The following is a 24929-nucleotide window of genomic DNA, read 5'->3' as shown; positions in this document are numbered from 1 at the left end:
ACGAGCAGATCATTTATCACCATACGGTTAATCATAATCCACCTTAGGACTTATCAAAAGTTGTCGTGTTATACCAGCTTGTAACTCTGTACACCCAATTACACACATTGCTTTAGAAGTTACGTATTGCAAAGGGCAGTCTTATGATTATGACACATGGGGCAGAGCTAAATAGGTTCGTAGTTCGAACCCTGCGATGCTGCGACGGAAGAGGCTTTGACTTATGAAGAGGCTGATACCACTTTTTCACCATTGCCACATAGACCAAATAAGTAGGACTTGTCAGATTGACAGATTTATTCTGTTTTTCGATATGTCAAAAAGATAACCTCCCGTTTCAAACAAAATTACATCAAATAAAAATGTTACTCAATAAAATAGGCCAAAAAAATATACTAAAATGTTTGACTGCCGGCCCCAGGGTGTTACAACGTAAATTTACGCACACATCTGAAAATGCGGATACAGTGGAACTGGCGTACGCTTCGTACGAGAGTACATCGGACGCAGAATCGACTCAGCCTCCTTTGGTGATCCTCCATGGCCTGCTAGGGTCAAAAAACAACTGGAATAGTATGAGCAAGGCTATACACAAAGGAACAGGGAGGAAAGTGATATCCGTAGACGCGAGAAATCATGGTGACAGTAGACATTCGTCACATCATACATACGTTCATATGGCGCACGATGTTATGAAATTGTTAAAGAAGCTAGAATTGTCTAAGGTGTCCGTACTTGGACACAGTATGGGCGGCCGAACGGCCATGGTGCTCTCACTCCTCTGTGTGAGTATGTAGTCATTTATACATACATAAACTCATGCCTATTTCCCAACGGGGTAAGCAGACTATGGAATTCCATTTGCTAAGAACATCTCCAATTTTCATTCATAGATACATCTTGAATATTCTAACACTTTCCAATTATACCTTCTATCTTATGTTAGTTATTTGAATACTAATTTACTTTTCCTCTTTCAGTCTGACTTAGTATCAAGCCTGCTTGTGGTAGACATCTCACCAGTGAAGACTAGTCCACAAATATTCTCAATGGTGAACTTGTTTGATGCAATGACTGCAGTTACAATCCGGCCTGGCATTGCTATGTCCAAAGCAAGGAAGCTGGCAGACGAACAGCTGAAAGGAATCACACCAGATATTAACTTGAGGAACTTTTTGATAACAAACTTGGTGCAGACTAACACAGGGGCATATACTTGGCGGGTGAACCTGCCAGCACTGAAGGAGAACTTCCAGTCACACATATCCAGCTTCCCCAGCAACCTGCGAGGACTCCAATATTGTGGCCCTACTCTGTTTGTTGGTGGGTCATTGTCTGATTATATTGGGTGAGTATTTTTATGTGTTCTGTAAATTGGTAACAAGTATATTCTAAATATTTTTAATAAATAGTAGTATATTAAAAAAATTATCATTTTTTTTATAATAATTTAAATTTATATATTAATGAACTTCTTGTTCCTTTATGGATGATAACACTGTCTCTTTAATTTCCAGCAAGAATGATTTGAAAGAGATTCAAGAGTACTTCCCGATGGCGGAGTTGGTGTTCATAGATGGTGCTGGCCACTGGGTGCACAGCCAGAAACCCAGCAAGTTCCTCGAGGTGGTCTGCAAGTTCCTAGCAGAAAAATAATGGCTTTACATACTCTAGTGAATACTCAGTTTCTAAGGATATCACAGTGGACAAATCTTTATATAAGTTGGCAGTGGTGTGGCTATAGAGTGGCAAAATTACACACAAATATTATTAAATACTCATTATAAAAAATCAATATTATTATACTGTGTGAATGTGACCTTATGTAGCAGTAAACTTTCTCTAAATCTCAGGTCTCTCCTTCCTTTCTGACAGTTCCCTTCACACTGTGTTGTTATACCACTACAAGTTGGATAATAAGAACTGATAAAAATCGCTTGTGATAAACGGAAACTAGATAGTACAAATTTATTGTGATTACTTTTACTTGAGATTGTGATTTATTGTTACTTTACATAATTTAGAATTTTATGTTTTCTGTAGAAACTGTTGATCTGCAATAATGTAAATATTATAAATGTTACAAGTTAATAAAATTGTTTCATTTCAGTGTTACCAACTGATATGTTGGAGTTATCTTTAGTGGATGTGGTTGAATATTTAGTTGAAAAAAATATTTGTATGAAATTAAATAGAAAAGATAGTGAATGATAAATACGGGTAAACTAATACAGATTTATCCTAAAAAGTAAACAGCCTTCAGGTCCAGCCGCGCTATTCGGTTGCCTTATGAAATGCCTCATCCATCAGCCTACATAGTTTGTTTTTTTAGTTTGTTCATTGAAACTCCAAAGTCTTTGCTTAGGCGTATTTTATGTATGTATGTTTCCTTTGTTCGTCTCCTTATGATGTACTAATCGTTGTGCTAAGTAATTAAACCAAATTACTCAGTTACTATTGAATCAAACTTGCATTTACGATATTTAAAATCAAACAAGCCAGCACATTGCATCCATTACAAGAAAAAGAGACCTTTTTAGAGAGAATTATTTATTTTTAGTAATTAATACAAGAATTGGTACCTCTGCTCGAGTTTGTCTGTAATATTTGCATACGTCTAAGATTGTTTGTGATCGACCTATATCACGCCAAAGGAAAGAATACGAATAATTTAGTGCCTCTGTCTTCTTGTCGTATGGGTTGTGAGGGGGAATACCAACCTCATCAACCCTGGTGTCAGGGTTATTACTGAGCCGCCAAAGGCCCCTGACATGACTCATGTAACGATTACATACTTAGATCAGTAAGTAGTAACCGGGACCAACGGCTTAACGTGCCTTCCGAAGCACGGATCACCTTACTTTCGGACAATCAGGTGATCAGCCTGTAATGTCCTAACCAAACTAGGGACCACAAAGTGATTTTTGTGATATGTCCCCACCGGGTTTCGAACCCGGGACCTCCGGATCGTTAGCCCAACGTTCAACCACTGGACCACGGAGGTTGTCGATAAGAAGTGTGCCTCGGTCGGTTGGTACCTCGGTGAAGTGTGGGTACCTCTGAACACCCTAATTAGGATATAGTCGTGAAACTCGTGAGCTTAGTGCCTTACCCAGTCTATAATTATTCATGATCCATTACAATTAAACAACATAGAACCAAAAGTGTCTGGGACTTGTCTTACGTTTACTCGTGGCTGTGCCCAACCTATTCGGATCACTGGTATAAGTTTATTAATATACACATGAAGTGGTAGTTGTGAGGAAGCCCATTCTCTGCTGTCTTTAGAAGCATAGCATCTTCCTGACTGAATAGAAGTTTATATCATATAGTATACATACATAAACTCACGCCCGTAATCCCTAACGGGATCGGATAGTGAGGGAGTTTCAACACACACACATGACATTCCCTTAATGAAAAGCATGCAGAAGACAATGTGAGCATAGAAAAGCGACATAATTAGCCCCCTACCTACTTATTATCTGTTTATTAAAAAGCCCCAAAAATGTTCCCATAGGATCGACTGATAAAGTAACATTGTCCGGTCGCGGTAACTATTTCCGCTATGCGGTTTTGCACTCGAAAATTACGAAACATATTGCACCCGACCAATCTTACTGTCAATTACAAAGGGCTATAAAAACCATGAACATACGATACCAAAACACATCACTTCACAGGTTACTGTGAAGTGTACACGTTTTCTACATTTTAAATTAAGTTAGTTTCTTTTAAATTATATTTAAATATAATTTAAAAAATGGCGGACGTTGTAAAAAGTCTGCAGTTGCTGTTCGATCGGCCGAGTGAATCGCTCATCACACCGAAAGGCGAGCAAAAGGCCATCTTTCAACTGACCGAACAGTTTCTGGTAAGTTTTCTAAACTTTTTATTAGAAATACGATGAAGTTGTTCCTCCAATGTATACACGTAAACTCACGCCCATAATCCCTAATGAGGTAGGCAGAGCCACAATTAATCGGAAGACAACCTGCAGCCACTCGTAACACGGTACGAAGCATCGTGATAATATCTTAACATCCTTCGATATATATGACTTACCGTATGGTGGTGATCAGCCCATCGCTCGTCACATGTAGCGGCTCATCAAGTCATCATAATTGAAAGGATACTATCGGTTTTACGACATGCCTGCGAAGATAAACAGCTGAACGCGTTCTGTTTTATTAATCGCTCTCAGACACTTATTTTTAGTAAAAAATGTTTTCATTTTTCGGTAATGCCTACTTTACATACTATTACAGCCGCAAGACTATCAAAACAACGGCCTCGAGTTGAACAACCGTTTCGGCGATGAAGCCAACGAACGCATCCCCCTCAAGCAGCTCAGAAACGTGCCTCAGTTCCCGAAGGCATCGGAACTACCTCCCGATGCGGACTTCTCCCTCTTCCTGCCGAAACACCAGGAAATGGCTTTAGAGGTCATTGATGTCCTTATGAGTAAGTCCGTGAATAAATTTAATAAAATACCTCCTTTAAACTTTCGGGTCGGCTGTCGGGTAATGTACTTGGTAACGGCTTCTGAGTTCTATCTAAACCTTTTAAAGCTACCACCAAGTGGGATTAAATATACGAAACAAAAGAAAACAAAAAAAAATATTTAAAATTGTAATTACTAACCATGTAAAACACCATCCGTTATAGTACATTATTTATTATATGTGTTTCTTATCAACAGATGTACCCGAGAATGAGTTGCAGGACTTCCTATCCACGTGTGCGTACAGCCGCGTCAAACTCAACCCACAACTCTTCAACTACTGCTTTTCTGTAGCTCTTTCGCACAGGTAAGCAATAGTATTATTGGAAATATAAGTAGAAATCGTATGTGAATGCCGCATTTTATCATATCTATCAGATACGAACTTTAAACATAAGTAGATTAGTTGATTCCAATTTCAATATTTGCATAATGAGTTTAACTCTCATAGCAAATATTATAATTAATAAGTTATATTTAAGTAGCTATAATCAAATAAACTACACCCCTTAAATTATGTATAAAACACTTATTTTAATTAGGTACATTATTTCCATTTTACTACAATTTTATATAACAACAAAATGTACAGATATTAAAATATTATTTTGTATTATTTATTTATATTTAAATAATAAAAATATTCATGTCCATTTCTAGCTTGTGGGTTAGTCAGTTTAGTGCTAAACAACTTTAGGAACTTGAAATACACAAGCACTGTATCATACAAATAATATTTTTCTTTCAGACGTGACACACGTAATGTGCCTATCCCTAACTTTGCTGAGACTTTCCCATCTAAATTCATGGATTCTCAAGTCTTCCAGCAGGCTCGAGAGTCTGCAGCAGTTTTAGATGGAACTGAGGTGAGTGGAAGACACAGAAACAGACATATGAAGTAGGTAAAATGATAGTAAAAACAAAACAAAATTTCGATTTGACTTTATAACTTCACGAGATCTGATATTTTAGAATCTTCCTTCCCTTTGCCACAACAGTTATCACATTTTTTATCAGTACCTGAACATAAAACAGGCTTATAATTTGGTGTCCAAGGACCTAAACTACTGTTGGAGTAAAAATCCATTGGATATGTGCCATCTTCCTGCAACCATTTACTGTTACCTAACGATACAGAAAATTCATATGGAGTCAATATTGGTTTAGGAAAAGCTGTGCCCCAATCTATGGAGAGTCTTGGGCAAGCTACTTGAACAAAACCATCCAGGTCAAATAGTGCCAATTTACTAGGAAAAATCTCAGACAAAAGAATCTTAACAAACTTCTTGTCTGAGTTACGTATTTGCTTCTCTAAATTAGCTAATACTTTGGTGCTGCCTTGTCTGCCTAGTGTGCCAAGAATGAGACCGAAACTCCCAGCCTGTTCAGCTGTCTTCACCTGATTCTGTCTGTTGGTCTGCATCAAATCATGCTCATATAACTCTGATGTGAATTTCTTTTCATAAGGATCATACTTATAAGCTGGGATCTTGGGATTTGCTATCATTATTGACTCTAAATGGAATCTGCCATCTCCTAAATAGATTATGACATCAGCATTCACTTTAGGAGCTGTACATCCAAGGATTTCTCCTGGAGATAATGGCTTACACTGTGGTACAGTCACTATGTATTCCTCATTACGAAGATTCTTAGCTACCGAATGTAATGTTGTAACAAATTGAATTGTGCTAACTAAAGCTAGATGTGATTTAGGTCGAAAATTTACTTTGATTGTTTCTACAAAATGTGATGGATCAATTTTGATATCTACAAATATATAAAGCACTTTGATGTTGCTTGTCTGGTCGATGGGGATAAGGCAGGAGTGTCCATAATGCACTAGTAGGTCGACTCCTAATGCGATGGCTGTGAAGTCGTCGATACAGCAAGCCCCGTACGTAACATCGCCCATTATCACAGTATCAGCATCCGTAAAGGTTTCAATTATGTTGCACAAAGTCGTAGCAAACATTGTAAGACCTAAAACACAAAGTACTTTATAAGCTCCAAGTTACTATTAATGAGTTACGAACTTTCAAAAGTTATAAAGTATATTACCTTCAGGCATTTGCAGAGCCACTCTCTTTGCGTTTAATGACCGTATTCTCCATATTGTCTTGTGTATCTCAAAGTTATAGTTCTGTGGGAGCACTTCACATGCTCTGTTTAACAAAGGATCATTCAATAGTTCATCAGGAATTTTATTTACAGTGCGTACATTTGGTTTAAAAGTTTTGCGTTGTCCTTCGGGTTTCGCACGTATAACAACCACTCCTGGATTATTAACAAAGTCCTCCATTTTTGACGGTCACTTTGTAAACATATCACAACTATAAACTATTGTTTTTTATTATTGCACAGGTTACTTTTGTGAAAATAATAAACACGCGCGGTGGCCTACGTGACTTTTCGCCAAAAATTGCGTTCCATTTTGTTAGAAGTGGTTACGTTATTAAATTATGAAATATATTTTCGAATGTTTTTGGATAGAATAAATAGCTTATTAAGTAAGATCTAAAACGTGAATTATTCATAAATATAATTTATTATTGGTTTTATTTATAATATTTTAATTTTATTTATAACTAACCGAAATTATTAACCTTCACCACGAAACGATCTTTTTGTAAAACGAATCGCATAGTGGCAAAACGTCAATGTCAAATGAAAATCGTTCCGATTTACGCTATGTGTTATCGAAATTAAATTCTAATTTATGCCTTTTACCCGACTATCTAAAAAGAAGGGTAATAATAATGACTCAATATTTTTCCAGCGTACTCCTATCATCATCCCGAGAGATTACACGGCAACGAATTTGGAAGAAGAACATCGTCTGGCGTACTGGCGTGAAGACATTGGTATCAACCTGCATCACTGGCACTGGCATCTCGTTTACCCGTTCAACGCGAGCGACAGAGCTATTGTCGCTAAGGATCGTCGCGGCGAATTGTTCTTCTACATGCATCAGCAAATCATTGCGCGGTACCTTTCTTTACATCTAAATTAAACATATAATAAAGAAGAGCGAGAGGCTAAGCCACTCCGCCTAAATACAGACACTTCTGACTTATTTGAGGATGTGTATTATTATTTATCCGCAGCTACAACAATGAGCGCCTCTGCAACTCTTTGAAACGTGTGAAGAAGTTCAGCAACTGGCGCGAACCTATTCCTGAGGCGTACTTCCCAAAGCTCGACAGCTTGACATCGGCTCGCGGCTGGCCGCCGCGGCAAGCCAATATGAAATGGCAGGATTTGGATCGGCCTGCTGATGGCTTGAAGGTGACTGTTGCTGAAATGGAGCGCTTTAGGCGGAATTTGGAGGAGGCTGTAGACGGCGGAATGGTGCGCTTGGTTAGTATGTTTTTTTTACGTACTTACCTACACTCATGTTAAGTACTTAAAACTGTATGTATGAGTCTCGATGTTCAAATTGCCACCCAACTAGTTCTATCAGAACAATCATCAAGCACCATCCATGGCAGTAACAGTCAGTACTTATTCCTACTTACAAGGGCACCACTGCGGTGATCATACTAAGTATATTGAAATGTACCAGAACAACATAACTAGGATATAACTCCTCTTCCAGCCCGACGGCTCCACGCAGCCGCTCACCATCGATATGTTGGGCAACATGTTGGAGTCCAGCATTCTGTCGCCCAACCCGCAGTTGTACGGCACTGTACATAACAACGGCCACTCCTTCTCCGCCTACATGCACGACCCACAACATCGCTACCTTGTAAGTTTGCTCAAAACATTTGACTAGGCATTTGCAGATATTTTTAATTTTTCATTAGGCGTTTATAACTAAATATAATGCTGATGCCTTTAATAATTTTCATTTGCTTTATTTTTCAATTAAACACAACTGTTGATCGGTATTTGTAATTTCTTTTAGGAATCGTTCGGTGTGATTGCTGACGAAGCGACAACGATGCGTGACCCGTTCTTCTACCGTTGGCACGCGTGGATTGATGACTTCTTCCAGAAATTCAAGGAGTCACGCCACGTCAGCCCCTACTCACGATCTGAGGTAAAATAATTACAGCAAAATCACTTAGTCTTACTGAAACAACTATTGTCTGGTATACACAGTTTTAGTGACGCCGTGCCGTACTGAGGGGGATGATTCAGCCCAGAATCAGTTAATATAAAGTAGAATTTTCCGTCGCAAAAATCATGTTTCTTTTAATTCTTTTCAATTTTATACTTTTACGATGGAACATTAACTCGCAGAAGCCGACTTATCCCCTCTCAGTATTCGTAACGATGTTACTTACAGCCAGAAGCTACTGTATTCATTGATTGAACTGTATGTATGTACTGTATGTGAAATTTACCTCTTATTTCCTATCTAATAAAAATAATAAACGTTATCACGGTTCTCACGACGCTCTCTTACCGTTTACTCACCTTTACATACTTACCATTTTTTATTACCCTTAGCTGGAGAATCCTGGCGTGAGAATCTCAGAAGTCCGCGTGGAGAATCTCGAAGGCGACGGTGCGGTGAACACTCTGAACACTTTCTGGATGGAGAGCGACCTGGACCTGTCCAGAGGCCTGGACTTCTCCAACCGCGGGCCCGTCTTCGCTCGCTTCACGCACTTGAACCACCGTCGCTTCCGATATGTGTGAGTCTCCCTTAGTGAACTTTTTACATCATGCACCCACACGAACAGAAATCATCATCATCATTAGCCCATTAACGTCCCCACTGCAGGGGCACGGGCCTTCCCTATGGATGGATACGCGTAGGGAGAACGGGCCTTAAACCATCACGCGGGCCCAGTGCGGATTGATGGTTATTAACGACTGCTAATGCAGCCGGGACCAACGGCTTAACGTGCCTTCCGAAGCACGGAGGAGCTCGAGATGAAAACTTTTTTTTGTGGTCACCCATCCTATGACCGGCCTTTGCGAAAGTTGCTTAACTTCAACGATCGCAGACCGAGCGCGTTTACCGCTGCGCCACCGAGCTCCTACGGCACAAAAATAGACTTTACGAACAGAAATAGACTTTCTTTATTGCTAAAACTATAAAATAGGCGTACCTCTCTTGACTTTTTTCTATCCAAATCCAAATACCTCCCAAAAGCGTATTTGTATGTCTGTCTGCCGTAATGTCCGTTCGAAATAAAATATTACAACTGTCCGTACAGCATCAACGTGAACAACACCGGCAGCGCTCAGCGCGCCACCGTGCGTATCTTCCTCGCGCCCAAGTTTGACGAGCGCAACCTGCCATGGTCGCTCACCGACCAGCGCAAGATGTTCATCGAGATGGACAGATTCGTCGTACCATGTAAGTATCAGCTACAATGATCACTCAAATGTGTACTATGATCGTCTCGATTGAACTCCGCCCGCAGCACCCTCGCCTCTTCATATCCAATCACCTTTACCTGTATCTTTGGATGTCGTCGTCCCTGCTTCTGCCTCTTCCTCCGGGATCTAAGCTAAGGTTTTCCTAGTCCACCTACCTAACATTCAACGATTTCGGTGGCCGTAAACTAATAAAAAAAACTGTATTTTGAAGTCACACACCACCTAAATATTTTGCTAGGGACACCTATGCGATAAGTGTACCTACAACGGTTCAATCTTGCTTTACAGTGACATCCGGGCAGAACTCGATCACGAGGGATTCAACGCAATCTACGGTGACGATCCCGTTCGAGCAAACCTTCCGCGACCTGTCGGTGCAAGCCGACGATCCCCGCCGCCAGGACCTGGCCACCTTCAATTACTGCGGCTGCGGCTGGCCACAGCACATGCTGGTGCCAAAAGGAACCGAAGCTGGTGCAGAGTACCAGCTGTTCGTTATGCTCTCCAACTGGGATTTGGATAGGGTAAGTTGTGCAAAATGCAATGTCAAGAGTTGTATCCCGGGTAGGTTTATCCCGTTTTGTAGAGGATTTAAAAGAACACTAATGAGATCGCGCGGTAGGTACACAAATCTTATAATTATGTTTGCCTTACTTTTTATGTATTGTACCTAGTCTAACAGTAGCAGTCAGCTGTAAAGCTATAGAATGTCGTCAAAAATAAAGTGCAGATAAAAAAAGGTTAGCATTCCTGCCATGCTTATAGAGATAAGAAATGGAAATCACTGACGATGACGACATGCGAGCTTATCTTAAAGCACGGGTACTGTGACACAGGGTTTCTTATTTGATGTCATATTGATGTTAAAAGAAAAATTATTCACATACAAATTATCCGTCAGATCGACACGCCGGACGGCAGACAAATGAGCTGCAAGGAGGCATCCAGCTTCTGCGGGCTGAAGGACCAGAAGTACCCAGACAGGCGCGCTATGGGCTTCCCATTCGACCGCACCTCGAGCACCGCCGCCAACATCGCAGACTTCATACTGCCCAATATGGCGTTGCAAGACGTCACAATACGTCTACGAAACGCAACTGAGAAAAACCCACGAAACGTTCGCAACTAATATCGACTTTAATGATGCGTTTCCACTGGCGCGGTGCGGAAATATTCAGGAATCGGCCGACCACCTCGAGGGAGTGCGAAAGGACGTGCACCTTCTTCTTCTTACTACTTCAGTGGAAACTAATCCTCTAAATCTGCAATCATTTCGACTATCGCATCTTCTAAAGGAATCGTGAATATTATTATGTAATTAATTTCTGAAGTTATAAATGAAAGGCTGATAGACTAAGTCTCGAGAATTGTAAAGTTTGTTGTACAAAATATTAGAGTTAAGCTATGTATATAGACCCGTTTTAGATGTATTTTTAAATGTAGGTGTTGATTAAGTTAATAAATAAAAGCAAGGAATTAATTTCGCCAGTTTTTATTTGCTATCCCAGATAAGTATTTTTTTCATGATTATTTTTTAAATGTCTGGTTTTGGTCAATATTTTCTCAAAATATTTAAAATTTTTCTTCATGACCTATATCGAAAATTAGCCAATACCAAATGCTAAACTTCGATTTATCTGAATCATTTTTAGTCTCTGATGTTCAGCGAATTAGCCGGTAGGACCCTTGTAGATATCTGCAAAAAATATAAGAACTTTATAATTTCAAACAGAGATTAACATATAGTTTAAACACTGATCAACAAATCAGCCCTATCATTTGATATCATGTTGTTATCAAAAATAACACTTTTCGGCTCGTGTTGATTGTCATCATTATTAGTGTTTGAAGATAAATATTTAAGGTATTGCTCAAATCGTCATGAGTCATGTCATGTCATGAACTATAAAGAGTTGGATACAGTAATACACAATTTACAATTATAATTTAAAAATGAAAGAAGTTTTATACATATAATAGTCTACAATTAGGAAGTACAGAATACAAAGAATAATGAACATTTTTTTAAAATATTGAAATATCTACATTCCATGAAGACATGAGCAATTCTTTGATTTAAGAAGAGTCAATAACATTCATATACATACATACATAGTTGGAATGCCTTCATGATCTTAATCAGGTGTATTGTCTTCTGGGGTCAGATTCTTTGCTGTATTGTCTTGCTGGTTTTTTCTCAATGAATCCATTTTACATTCTGTACATTTTTGTTCTTTCAGCTCACTTTAATGTCCATTTTCTGTGATCTGAAAAATAATATACAAACTAGATTTAGAAATATGTAAAACTGATTTCATAACCTCAAAATAATTTGTTGAGGTCAGGCCTATCATTTAATATCACGTGTTATTCATACAAACACATTTCGGCTCGTGTTATTTGTCATCATATATTATCAGGAGCTACGGCTACCTAAATCCAAAAAAAACTCTTTACTTTTCTGTGTGAACGTAACCTATGCAGGTAATAATCTTATCTTTCATCCATGGACGTCCGTAAAAACTTATCGAAGTCCATCGATATCAGAAAATTATTTTATCAAGAAACGAATTTATTAAATGCGATAAGCTTTTTAAAAGCTAATTAAAGCTACTGAATAACTTGACACGTGGTACTTAGACCACATGGGATAATAGTTAACGAAATTATGATACATACTTGATTTCTTGATTGTAGCTGGATGTAGTGGTAATGCGACTTTGAAGCTTCATTTTCAGTAAGTTGAAAGTCTATTAAACTAATTATTAAATTAATTGTTAATTATAAAACCTACGACATCGACGTAGGTGCCCAGCGAGCGAGAAATGAAAATGAACGAAATAAACGAATGAAATTGAATGAATGGTTGGTTTGGTCTAATCCAAGTCTAATCGGATTTTGATTTGAATGAATGAAGCTGTGGAATGACGGAATGAATGAAGACCATGTTGTGTGTGTAAGGGCGGCATTACTTTAAACCACTTTAAACTTGAAATCAAACATCAAGTTTTAATTGAAGATCACAGAACTGTAAAAACTAAAATTGTAGTTACGAAAGGCTATTCTGATTTAAAGGTTATTCTGATTTAAAGTCTCTAAGACAAATAGAACATTGAATCCCGTTGGCTAGTAAGTAGGTGCAATTGAAATGATTTACAAATTCCATTATTATTATAGGTACATTGCAGCCGTTGGTCCCGGTTAATACTTACTGATGTAAGTAAGTAGTCGTTACATGAGCCATGTCGGGGGCCTTTGGCGGCTCAATAGTAACCCTGACACCAGGGTTGATGAGGTTGGTACTCCACCGCACAACTCACACGAAAAAAGAAGAGAAGATAGGTACATTTAAATTAAATAATAATTATTGTAAGTATTTTTCTATTCAGCATGTTGCCAACTGCTATGGCCAAGACAAGAAAAGGACGGTTGAATGTAGTCTAGCTTTACCGAACGTGAATCGTGGAGTTAGTGGCACATATCCAAAAAACAAAGTAGAATAAACTTATGATCATGAGAATGTGCGATGCCGAGCGAGGTAGGTACGTACGTACGTTGTAAACTTGCGAACAAAACCTAAACTCAATATCGCACGAGTGAGGGAGAAAGAGAGTAGCATTATGTCTAGTAGGCTCATAAAATCAATAAATGATGCCTATAGTGATCCAAAAAGGAATAAGTATGTATGTATACATAAGTAAGTACCTACCTAGGTACATATCGTGATTATGGGCGTGTGTATGATGTACTGGGTGAGAACATTAGCCTTAGGCGCTCCACGTTTGTCCGGTCAAGTAGTGAAATCTAATAAGTTACGTCAAATAATATGTATACAGAAACTGCTGAAAGTACCTACATAAAGAAAGTCAAATCGCAGTCAATAGCCACATCTGCATTTACCCATTCAACTCAACGTAGAAATAGAAAGGTGTTTGGTATTTAATTTTACTCTTTTGCTAGGTTGGTGGGTACATAATATCTATATAAATATTATCTCTACATTCTCTACAGATGTACTTACTGAGCAATGAATGTTAACTTGCTTGCTGACACGATAACCACCGTATGACCACACTACATAATTACATTTTTTGAATTCTGACTTGGCCTACCATGACATGGATGATAGATTTTAATAAATTATATCTTCAATTTTAATAATTTAAGGTCATAGAGTGTGTGTAGTTGTTATATGCCAAAGCCAATATAATATAGTACGTACATATAGACAGTAAGAACGTGTTAGATAATGCTTAGGTATTAAATGCTTATTAAGAGCACGCAAGCCGAATGGAGGAATGATCCAAGTTAAGTTGAGCCTAACTCGTGTCGTCCCCGTTACTTACAGATAGGACGGAGAAGGACTTCCATTCTATGTGCAATTTACAACAGACGGCATTCTCTACATTGCCAGACAAATGAGAAGCACATCCTTTTGACAGCCGTCCGGTTTTTTGTAGAAGCGAACCAATTAATAAAGTTTATGAAAAATACATTCTTGATCTAACACAGGGAGCGCGAACCTCAATTCAGGGCATTTTCTGAGATTTAAGAAAATTAAATCTATTGGTCCCCTGTGGTTTAGTGGGCGTGGCGCTTACGATCTGGAGGTCCGCGTTCGATTTTTGACGGGGAGATTGTCGAAATCACTTCCAGTTGTTTGGTAAAGACATTGCCATCGCAGGTTGAATCACCTAATTGTCCAAAAACTAAGATCGATCCGTGCTTCGGAGGGCACGTTAAGCCGTTCGTCGGTCCCGGCCATTAGCCATAAAATCATCTTCAACTACCTGCAGTACATAGTATTATTCCTTAGGTATTCTATGCTGCAGTGGAGCAGCGTGGTGCAGTATGCTCCATACTCCCTCCGGTTGATTGAAGGAACGCTTGTGCTGCCAGCCAATATGATGTAGGTATATAGTCTATTTATGTTTATACGGCTATTATTTATTAGTGAAGTTATGGTGGGCCTTAAAGTAGGTCAATAGACTGCCGGCGGCGAGATGAGTATCGAGGACCTGAATAAAGTTAGGTATTCCGATCGTTTTTATTACCTTCTCGGGGTTTGGAACATTTATTTGTAATGGTGTTATATACCTTTTTGAAACCTGTAATGTGAAAGATGAGGGGCGCTGGGAGGCATAGATGGGAGGTATAGACACTTAACTTTAACTTGAATGGTGGTTGCGTAGGATCGAAAAGGTCAGCAATGTGGGGCCGCAAAATTACGCCTTAAGTCGTTTTTGCTTTTCTCGGACCGGAAGGGACCGCGTACGTAAAGTTTGCATAGGTACTTATGACCTGTGCTTAGGTATTATACCGAAATATTCGGTGATATATAAACTCCTTTTTTATCCTAAAAGATATTCATGCTGGGCGCTAGATTTATTGGTTAAGTAAATAAGATCCGAAAAATAGACTTTGATTTCGAGTTTATGAAGTAAGTATAGGTTAGAAGGTATAGGTACTTCCTATAACATCAGACGGTCTTATAGAAAGAACAGAAACAAGATAGGCAAGCCGAAGTTCATAGTAATCACTTGAGACAGTAGTCCCGATTCCGAGGGATGTATGTATACCTTCTTATACTTAAGTCGTTCGGTTCCTCTTAATGAGTCTGCCTTCCCTATTAAATATTACGAATGCAAGTATGTAGTTTATCAATAAACATGGATTATTAGGCGCTTCTTCTTCTTCTATCGTGTGGGTTGTGAGGCAGAGTACCAACCTCACCAACCCTGGTGTCAGGGTTACTATTAAGTCGCCAAAGGCCCCTGACATGGCTGATGTATCGACTACCTACTTACTTACATCAGTAAGTAGTAACCGGGACCAACGGCTTAACGTGCCTTTCGAAGCACGGATCATCTTACTTTCGGACAATCAGGTGATCAGCATGTAATGTCCTAACCAAACTAGGGACCACAAAGTAATTTTTGTGATATGTCCCCACCGGGAATCGAACCCAGGACCGCTGGATCGTGAGCACAACGCTCAACCACTGGACCACGGAAGTCGTTACTTGGCGCTGATAACGTTTAACACCCCCAAGTTGGTTTACCTATCACATACTAAATCAGAATAACAGGTGATGCAAGGTATTCAGAAGCTGTCCAAAAGAGCAGCTTTAGAAGTTTACTTCCTTTGAACTAAAAGGATAGATAGGCCATCACTAATTTAAGAGCCACGCTCTTGCCGGTGTATCATTCTCATTTTATTTTGATAGGTAGGTACTTAGGTAATATACGAAACCCAACTGCGTCGTTATTTAAGGTACGTAGGTACCTATGTAATCATACATTGAATGGCGGGTGTTAGCTTTGGAAAGTATCTACAAGCTAGTGTATACCTACATTAAAGCATCTTGGACTTGGAGCTAGGATAGGTAGGTACATCATACTTCTACCAAAATAGATAGGTACACGAACACGACACGGCCTTCCAAGCAGTCCCCCTCCACCTCATCTCATCCCCGCTTTCGTCATAAGTTGCGCGTCATTTGAGACTGTAGACAGCGGGTGGGTGAGGTGTTTTCGCGGGAAGGTGAAATGTCCAGCTTACGTTGAAAAATTCAAAATGGCGGATTAAAGATGGCTGCCATGAAATTGTAGCGAGGCAAATGGACCGGTCCGGGTAGGAGCGGAGCGATTAACTACCACAAGCGGAAGCGTGCGCTAAGCGCGGTGGAGCGTAGTTCGAAAATGGTTAACATTAGAAGTACTTTGAGTTGACAGGTAATGAAATTACTATTAAAAAGGATGTAAAAAAGAATCAAAATAATTACTGTGGTCTTTTTAATTAAATAAAAAAAATACATGATTCTTCAGTTCTATAAGTACATTCAACAATTTAGTAAACTTTACCCAAATTAACCCTCCAGTCAGTTGACCTGAGATCAGAAATAAATAAGACCGAAGTAGGTACCCAGTTGCACTATCAACACTGTTTTCTTGGTAGATGTTCTGTAAAGATTATTTAGAAGAAAGAAACATACCACTTAATATTTAATTACTACGATTTTAACTTAACTTTTTAATTAATCTATTATAATTGGTTTAATATACATTCATAATGGAAAGTATCTAACTACATAAATGATATTTTACAATCCATAAATCTGAACTCAGTTGATCAACTATCGTTAAATTATAGAAGGCAGACAATAGTATAACATTATCTCCAGATTATATAAGAACAGCAGTACTGCAAATAAATAAGATTAGGTACTTATTTATGTTATAGAAAATCGGTAGAAACCATTACACTGAACCTAAGCATTCACCCTTCATTCAATCAATATACAGTGGGGAGGCAGATCTGCAATGTTACATTTGTGACATTGAAATAATTCACACAGCTCGCAAGTCACAAACATAAGACCTACAGGTAGCTACTACTAGCACATAAGTATTATTTATGTAAGGTCACAAAATACACAATTTGTTGAATATCTATGTAATAATTACACTGAATTTACAACTTATTTTTTATCTTGTTTTGTCATTAAAAATACATTCACACTTTTTTAACTAAAATGTCTCTATAATTCCAACATGAATATTAAATAAAAATCGACATAGCTCAGGTTATTTACACAATACTGCTTGATATAGCGGAAGTGGATCACTGACAAAGCTATCTGAACATTTCTTGATCCTGAAATGTATCACACTCCCCAACTGTCGTCGTTATTTTCCTTTAGCAGTGATAGTGACGCTGGACTTGGCAGGTTGTGGTATAATCGTAATTTCGTCACTAATTTTCAGGGGCTTCAATAGTGGATCGTCAGCAGGTTTGTTGGTTGTACCAGTCTTGGTTTTATCCATCACTCGTTTAGCGACAACGCTATGTGCAGAGTATACGTGATTCTCGAATTGTTTGTACATTCCAAACGTCGCAGTACATACAGTGCACTTATACGACAAGTGCGCCGGCTTTAGAGTCATGTTGTGGTCACGCGATACATGGTTTAGCAGTTTCCACTGATATACACGGCCACAAACGGGGCACCTGCCTGCGTCTTTTCCTTTGTTAGCTGCCTCCTGCATAGAGCTCGTAACGAGCCCGTGAGATCCCAGGAGGTGCCTCTCCAGACCTTGGTCAGTGAAGAATCTAAACTGACATTTCTGACAGTTCAAAGGTGGCCTATTATAGATCATCTTGGGGTGAATTTTCACTTTATGAATCCATTGCATATGATTTCGCAATTGCTCCAAATCCTTAATATAGCCATCGCAAATTTCGCAAATGACGAAGGTAGCTTTTGAGTTGTGTACCGTGTGTGAAGACGACGGCTGTGGTGCTCGTGGTAAAGGGGTGATTGAAATTTTAGGAGTTGCACTAACGCCTTGATTATTTGGCATTAGTGGGTAATTAGCAATGGTAGTTCCAGGAGGTGTATTGTGCATAATCATTACTCCACTGCGAATTATCGGAACACCTGAGACAGGAGCGGCCCGTGGCGGAGCCGAGATCGGCGGACGACCACGAGGCCTGCCAAGCACAGGCATGCCCGGAATAGTACCAGATACGTTCAGTGGAGGTCGACCCACGTTATTCATACCAACTTGTCGGTTGAAGTTAGATCCATAAGGAGCGACGACATTGTTGCGTGCTCGTGTCAATTTCGGTATCTTTGCTGGGGGTTCCCACTCCAGAGGAGGTCCAAGATTAAATTCTGGTTTAAACTTTTTGGCGCATGCGATAAGGTGACGCGCAAGTTTAGTCTTACTGTTGTCTTCAAAGTGACAGTTTGCACACTGCTGATAAGCTGGTGCTCTTTCCAGTCGTCCACGAATATTGTGCTCTGCTTCCATGTGGTACAAGATGTCATGAGGACTACGAATTTCAAAGGGACAAGTATTACATTTGTATATATTATTTTTCATATGTGGTGCTTCCAAATGGTGAGCCATAACCAATAGAGACTCAGTCTTAAAACTACAAAATTCACATCTTTTGTATTCAAGGGCATAAGGTGCATTAGTTTTCTTACTAAAATCTAAGTTTTGTGTGAGAGATGTAATTGCTTCTTCAGTAGCTTTTGTGCTTCGTCCAGATTTCTTTTCTTTGTATAATTTACGTTGCTGTTGTTTCAATAAATCAGTTTGTACATACTCTTGCACCAGATTTAAACCGATATTTATGAAGAATTGACCCAGTGAGCAATCAAAGTAGCTATCAGGTTTGCCAGATAACCCTTTAGCAATCATAGCTATGGGATCTTTTATCTCTTCCACTGAGTCATCTTTATCTTTTATCACAACTGTGTCTTCATCACTACCTGCTTCAGAATCACTGGTGGACTCTCCATCCCAGGAGTCATCATCATCATCTGGCCTGCGTTTTCTCTTTTGTTTCTTTTCTGCTTTCTTTTCCTTAACAGCTTCCTCTTCAATCTTGTCTTTTTCACTTTCTTCATCTTCTTCGAATTCCTCTCCATGAGCAATTCTCTCTAGCTTTTCTTTCTCCTTTCTTTCTTTTTCAGCTTTTTCTTTTGCTAGTTTTTCTTGTTCTTCCTTCATTTTAATTTCGTCAAGTTCTTTGCCCAATTTGTCAACAAACTCTCTAAATGGTTTTACAGATGGTTTTTCATACACATAAGGAACAATAAATGATGGTGCTTCAACAACAAACATGTCATCTGTTAAAGATGGCAGTATGTTAGGTTGAGGAGTTTGAGTGTTGTTAGAAACTGATGATGATGCTTTGCAACTTACAGGAGTAATGGTGGTACCCCTAGCAGCAATACTTTGACATAAATTCTGTGCATCAATAGCACTTGTAGACATTTTATTTTGCACAGGAATAGAGCCTTTTCCAGACAAAATAGAATTTGTGTCAATGATAACAACTGTTGGCTCCTTTTGATCACCACCATTGGCTTTGGGTTGTTTAGATGCTAAGTCTGCTAAGCTTTTAGTGTCATTAATTACTATTGGCTTACTTTTGCCCTGAGTCTGATTCAAGGGATCCTCCATAGACACCTCCTCCACATCAGATTCATCTTCTCCATTCTCCATCTCCATCTGGTCTTCTTCTTTCTTGTCTTCCACATCTTCCACAGCCTTAATGCTCTCCTGTGAGCCCTCTGAACTATCATCACTGGCATCAGAACCTGAATTTGATGAATCATCTTCATTAGTAACAACACAATCATCATCATCATCACTGGTGATCTCATGAACCTCAGGGACAGGTGACCCTCCATTTTGGTTCTGAGTGTCATTTTCATTTTGGTTGTCATTTTCATTCTCTGAGTCACTGCTGTCATCATCTTTTGGGTGGCTTCCTTGTGATGTATCATCATCTCCTTCTGTTCTTTCATCTGTGAATTTAAACATAATAAGGTCAAGTATTTTGTCATGTACTACTTACTACATACAAAAAAAAAGTTACACCCTGAACATTTGAAAAATATTCGAATCTATCAGAAAAAGTATATTATTAACAGAAATTAAAGTATTGATGTTTAGAAATATGACGTTTACTTCGATTGTAATAAGTTACAAAGGGCAGGTGTTCCGCGTAGACAAGCGCCGCGCGTCCGGCGCTCGTAGAAGACGCCAGAGTGTCCAGTGCGAACTAGATACTCATAGTAACCTAAATGCGAAACCACTGCAGTTATAACCTATAATTCATCCCATCAAAGGGTACCTTTATGAATGGGACGTGTAAAAATGATGATCCTGTTAGTCAAGTAGCGTCATTATATCATGTGGTGTGTAGACCGCCATATGGGATTCCATGGAATATCTCCGAAAACACTCTTCGATCCAGTTCAACGATAATGTAAGATCGTTTGGTCAAATTTATTAAGATTATTGTATATTTGTATTAGATCCTTACCTGTAGCAGTCGAAATCGACATTATCTTGGTATTTTCGTATCAAAAACCAAAAAATAGCACAACAGCACAGTAGCGGAAACCAAACCAAATCAAGCTGTCATTTTGAAAGGTCTTTAGTATAGAACGATCGAATAGTATGTATCGGCCATTTTACTTTAAAAAAAATATCGATTTCAAAATGAACTAACTAGCATTTAATTTTAGTTGAACTAGTCACATTACAAGTAATACACACAAAAATGAGTTTTATTATTGTGTAGTTTCTATCAAACGATTCAAAACATTTTTTTATTTAGTTAAGTTATAACCTTGGCACTATAAAAGACCCTTACTTAAAAATGGTAGGAATGGGAGGGAACACGGAGGGGGAAGGACGCGGTATTCCATAATGGAAAGATTGGAAAAAAAGGGCGCGAAATTCGAAAAGGGAATAATAATCCAACATTTTACTCATTATTGAGTTTTTTTGGGTAAATTGTAATAAAAAATAAAAATAATTTAGGTTTTTAAAGCAAATTCAGATATTATTTATTCCAAAAAATACCTGCTCAAGCCTTATTAATATAGAACTTGATGTAGAATTAGAGATTATTTTATTGAGTAGGTATTTTTTTTATTTGTGTACAATAGTGTTTTATTATTATTTTTTATTTCCGAGATCAACAGGTTCTTAGGTTTCAAAATATTTTAACAGCACTTTATACTAGAAAATAAAAAATTAAATTCAAGTTTGGATCATATACTTATACCTACCTATTTCTATATCATGTAGTTTCCAGGATTCTCGAGCTACTGTTGTAGCGTACTGAGTTGGTATACCTATCTAAATAAATAAATGAATCTGCCTACCCCTTCGGGAATACAGATGTGATACTTTGTTTTTTGTTTGAAAATAAGAGAATAGGAACTTTAGGGGTAACAATCTAACGATTTTATTATAATTTTTTAGGTAATACATATGATTGTTTTAGTTATGTGGAATATGTAGTAGGTATATAATTTAATTATGAAAATGTAAAAGAAAACTAAAAGGGTTAAAAAAGTAATAAAAAATTTATTTAAATACTGATCCAATCATACAATTTCAGTTTATTACATATAAATAACTATACAAACTAGAAAACACTACAATACTAAGTAAGTCATTTTCATGAAACTAGGCAACTTCTTCCTCATCACTATGTTTGTCAGTTTCTTTAAAGGGATCAACTACAGTACTCTGATCAGGCTTTCTGATTACTCCTAATTCCTCTGCAGCATTTAGACACTTTTGGGCCAAATCTTTGGCTTTCTTTTGCTCAGGATCATCCAGTTTCGTTAGAGCCATCAAAATTTCCATCACATCAGTTTCAAACACCCTTGCAGCCATGTCTTTGTCATCTTTAACAATATTATAGAGGATATAAGTGCCCCTATATTGTATTTCTTTGTTAGGGTTGGCAAGCAGGCATCTGAGTGTCTCCACCCAAGGTTCAACATCCAGTAATTTCTTGCAACATACTTTGCTGGCCGAAGTAAGGACACACAAAGCACCTGAAGCTGCCATCACAGTATCCATGTCTTCTTCTTGACACAATAGGTACAAAAATTTTGTTCTGTCATTATTACCCTCAAAAATCTTTATGACTTCCTCAGATTGCACCAAATTACAGATACACTGTGTTGCTGCTCTTTGTAACATCAAGTGATCCTCATAGAGGTACTGTTCAATCTTCAACAAACCTCCTTCTTTTAGTATTCTATTTCTGGTAGTCTCATTCATCCCAGCCAAGTTGCAAAGTGCCATGAGAGCTTCGAAATTCTCCAGTGCTGTACATTCAGGATGTAGTAAAGCAATCAGAGGTCTTACAACTTCTAAATTTCTCTGACCAGGGAAAGCTACTTCTGGATTAATGGTTATACCAATCCTAGCTAAAGCTTGTGCAGCTTGTTTCTTTCCATTTGTAGTGCCTTCTAATGCCATTGGTATTAATACTTTTGCACCACCCTGTTGTACGACAATTCCCCTCAACTCCTGTATACTGCAAATGGCATTAAATACTCTTGCAATCAGTTCCCTGGAATTGTGACTTTCAGTTTTCGATAAAGCAACCAAACCTGATGTAACTCCAGCTTTAGCCAGTACTGTTAATCTCTTGTTTACAAAATCTGGATCATCCAATTCATGCTGCTCTGGTATATGATGCTTGGCAAACTTTGCCAACTCTAACATTTCAGGTAACATTTCTTGTTTTTCATATGCATTACACAAGTTGACAAGAGTGGTCACTACACCATACAAACAGGACTGATCCCCTGTTTTAGCCAACTCAATGAGAGATTGTAAAGCAGGTTTGTCCTCAACAAGCTTCTCTTTCACATCAGCATCTAGTGTAAGGTAGGAGAGACCTTCAGCAGCCCATTTTCGCAAGTCTTTGTCCTTAGATGGGTTGATAAGGAATTTTCTGCAAGCCTCAGCCAATTTCTTAGTAGACCCTTCAGCAAAAGGCCTAATGGAAGCATCATCTCCTCCAAAGCTGCCTAATTTGCAGAGACCTACTAAAGCTCTTACTCTGACAGCATCATCCTTGCATTGGTATAGCTTTTTCAAAATGTCTACTCCTTTGTCTATGATGGCTCTGGCTTTATCTTTCTTAGATGCAGCGGCAATTAAACACTCACAGGCAACTCGCTGCTGCAGGGGATCTTCAGTCTGTGCCATCACCAATATCATCTCCATAATGCCTTCTTTAGAGATCACATAATTTCCAACATCAAGAGGACCTCTCAGCAAGGAAGTAATGGCCACTGTGACTCTAACTTTAGATTCAAGGTCAGGAGTTAGCAATTTGTCCTTGATGAACTCATCTACATGGTTGTTGAAAATTTGCTTTGCCTCATCATAGTACATGTTCTCATAAATTTTTGCTAAACAGGCAGCAGCAACAGTACTTGATGAAGGAGTGATATTCATGGCAGATTCATACTTGTATTCCTCTAGCTCACTACATACTTCAAGAAGTCTTTGCAGTCCTTTAATTTCTACAAATCGCTCCGCCCAGTTGATTGCAGAATAATGGCAATTTCTCATAATTAATTCCATGATTGCATCTCTTGCCTTACCTGAGATAACTCTGTTGGTGATGGAGTAAGTTAAACAAGTGAGAAGTGTATCAAGTTCACTTTTATATTGTTCACACAGTTTTGGGTCAGGTTTAGAATCCTTTTGACTAGTGTCCATGCCAGAGAATGTATTCAATATCACTTGAAGACAATACTGAGCTGTATTCACTCTCTCTTCAATATCACTGTCAAGGATTTCCAAAATCCATGGAATACCAACCACTTTGAGAATCTCCTTTGTTCTGTTTACATTCCTCTTGCAAAGTTGACTTATGATTCGAACAGCATTGCAGTATATGTCTGTGTTTTTCTCCACTTTTAGTAATTGTTGAATCTTGTGAACAACACCATTTTTAAGCATTATATCTGCACCATTATTCTCCTTAGCAAGAACTAGTAGATTCGCCATTGCCTTCTCACGTTTATCCTGGTCCTCTTCTAACTTGAAAGCTAATTTGAACATCTGTTCTACTTTGTTGCCAGTTTGCGCGCTTTGACGTGCTCTCTCTTGCACTATAGCGTGTAGACGCGCCAGCACCGGTTGCACAGCCTTGTTGGTTGGATCCACTGTGAATATGGTCTTGGCGTCCCTGTAGGCTTCCTCAAACCGTTCCAATGTTTCCAGGGCTTGTGCTCGACGAAATAGTGCTTTTGGATCTTCAGGAACAATCGCCAAAGCGTCATCACAGTCCTTTATCGCTTTATCATAGTCCTTGATTTTAAGATATGCGGCAGCACGATTTTTAAGGTACGTAGCGGCATCTCGGCTATCTTTGTCGGATAAACTGATAGCCTTACTATAGAGTGATATAGCCTCTTCAAAATTTTCGGCTTTGAACGCCTCGTTACCTTTATTTTTGTAGGTTTCAGCTTCTTCGTTAACAACACCCATCTTTTCGTTCGTTTATATTGCAAATATTGTTTGGATATGTGCCGGTTGGAGCTTTTATACTACCATCAATACACTCAAGGAAAGTTCTGGTGGTTTCTCGTGCACATCTCCAATATAAAGACTAAAATAGAATTTTATTTTTGTTTCCCATATGTGGAAACAGGTATAATGTGACAGTTGACATTTGTTCTAATTCTGAAAAAAATATTACGGTTTTCTATTTATGTTTGTTATTAATTTTA

The 24929-nt window shown here is 38.5% G+C and overlaps 4 protein-coding genes, 1 long non-coding RNA gene and 1 other non-coding gene across 8 annotated transcripts; 1 reads left to right on the top strand and 5 right to left on the bottom strand.

Moving 5' to 3' along the window:
* The first annotated feature begins 306 nt into the window (after positions 1 to 306).
* Positions 307 to 11324, top strand: LOC126376098 (phenoloxidase subunit 2-like). 2 transcript variants are annotated; one of them, XM_050023262.1, is made up of 14 exons: positions 307 to 785; positions 981 to 1348; positions 1518 to 1629; positions 4269 to 4464; positions 4703 to 4811; positions 5253 to 5370; positions 7284 to 7492; positions 7612 to 7864; positions 8103 to 8255; positions 8415 to 8549; positions 8963 to 9150; positions 9679 to 9821; positions 10133 to 10368; positions 10746 to 11324. In XM_050023262.1, the coding sequence occupies exons 1-14, from the start codon at positions 363 to 365 to the stop codon at positions 10971 to 10973; spliced, it is 2871 nt and encodes a 956-aa protein (XP_049879219.1). In that variant the 5' UTR covers positions 307 to 362; the 3' UTR covers positions 10974 to 11324. The 2 variants fall into 2 exon arrangements, with proteins under 2 accessions (XP_049879219.1, XP_049879218.1); XM_050023261.1 differs by lacking the exons at positions 307 to 785; positions 981 to 1348; positions 1518 to 1629 and adding an exon at positions 3686 to 3874.
* Positions 2933 to 3004, bottom strand: Trnav-aac (transfer RNA valine (anticodon AAC)). The gene has a single exon. It is a non-coding gene; the product is annotated as a tRNA-Val (tRNA).
* LOC126376114 (2-(3-amino-3-carboxypropyl)histidine synthase subunit 1) lies at positions 4616 to 6936 on the bottom strand. Its single transcript, XM_050023282.1, has 2 exons — positions 6566 to 6936; positions 4616 to 6487 (listed from the first exon to the last, which is right to left on the bottom strand). The coding sequence occupies exons 1-2, from the start codon at positions 6804 to 6806 to the stop codon at positions 5448 to 5450; spliced, it is 1281 nt and encodes a 426-aa protein (XP_049879239.1). The 5' UTR covers positions 6807 to 6936; the 3' UTR covers positions 4616 to 5447.
* Positions 11321 to 12687, bottom strand: LOC126376130 (uncharacterized). Of its 2 annotated transcripts, none has more exons than XR_007567687.1 (3): positions 12524 to 12687; positions 11953 to 12111; positions 11321 to 11540 (listed from the first exon to the last, which is right to left on the bottom strand). It is a non-coding gene; the product is annotated as an uncharacterized LOC126376130 (long non-coding RNA). The 2 variants fall into 2 exon arrangements; XR_007567688.1 differs by having other exon boundaries at positions 11957 to 12111; positions 12524 to 12686.
* Positions 12688 to 16621: 3934 nt separating this feature from the next.
* On the bottom strand, positions 16622 to 20798 carry LOC126376097 (MOG interacting and ectopic P-granules protein 1-like). Its single transcript, XM_050023260.1, has 2 exons — positions 20693 to 20798; positions 16622 to 20171 (listed from the first exon to the last, which is right to left on the bottom strand). Exons 1-2 carry the CDS (start codon positions 20712 to 20714, stop codon positions 17533 to 17535), a joined length of 2661 nt encoding a protein of 886 aa, XP_049879217.1. The 5' UTR covers positions 20715 to 20798; the 3' UTR covers positions 16622 to 17532.
* Positions 20799 to 21727: 929 nt separating this feature from the next.
* On the bottom strand, positions 21728 to 24866 carry LOC126376096 (protein unc-45 homolog B). The gene has a single exon (XM_050023258.1). It carries the CDS (start codon positions 24685 to 24687, stop codon positions 21850 to 21852), a length of 2838 nt encoding a protein of 945 aa, XP_049879215.1. The 5' UTR covers positions 24688 to 24866; the 3' UTR covers positions 21728 to 21849.
* Positions 24867 to 24929: the final 63 nt, after the last annotated feature.

This window comes from Pectinophora gossypiella, chromosome 20, assembly GCF_024362695.1.
Source record: "Pectinophora gossypiella chromosome 20, ilPecGoss1.1, whole genome shotgun sequence".
NCBI lineage: Eukaryota > Metazoa > Arthropoda > Insecta > Lepidoptera > Gelechiidae > Pectinophora > Pectinophora gossypiella.
Note: the sequence above shows the minus strand (reverse complement) of the source record. Positions and strands in the feature narration are given on the sequence as shown.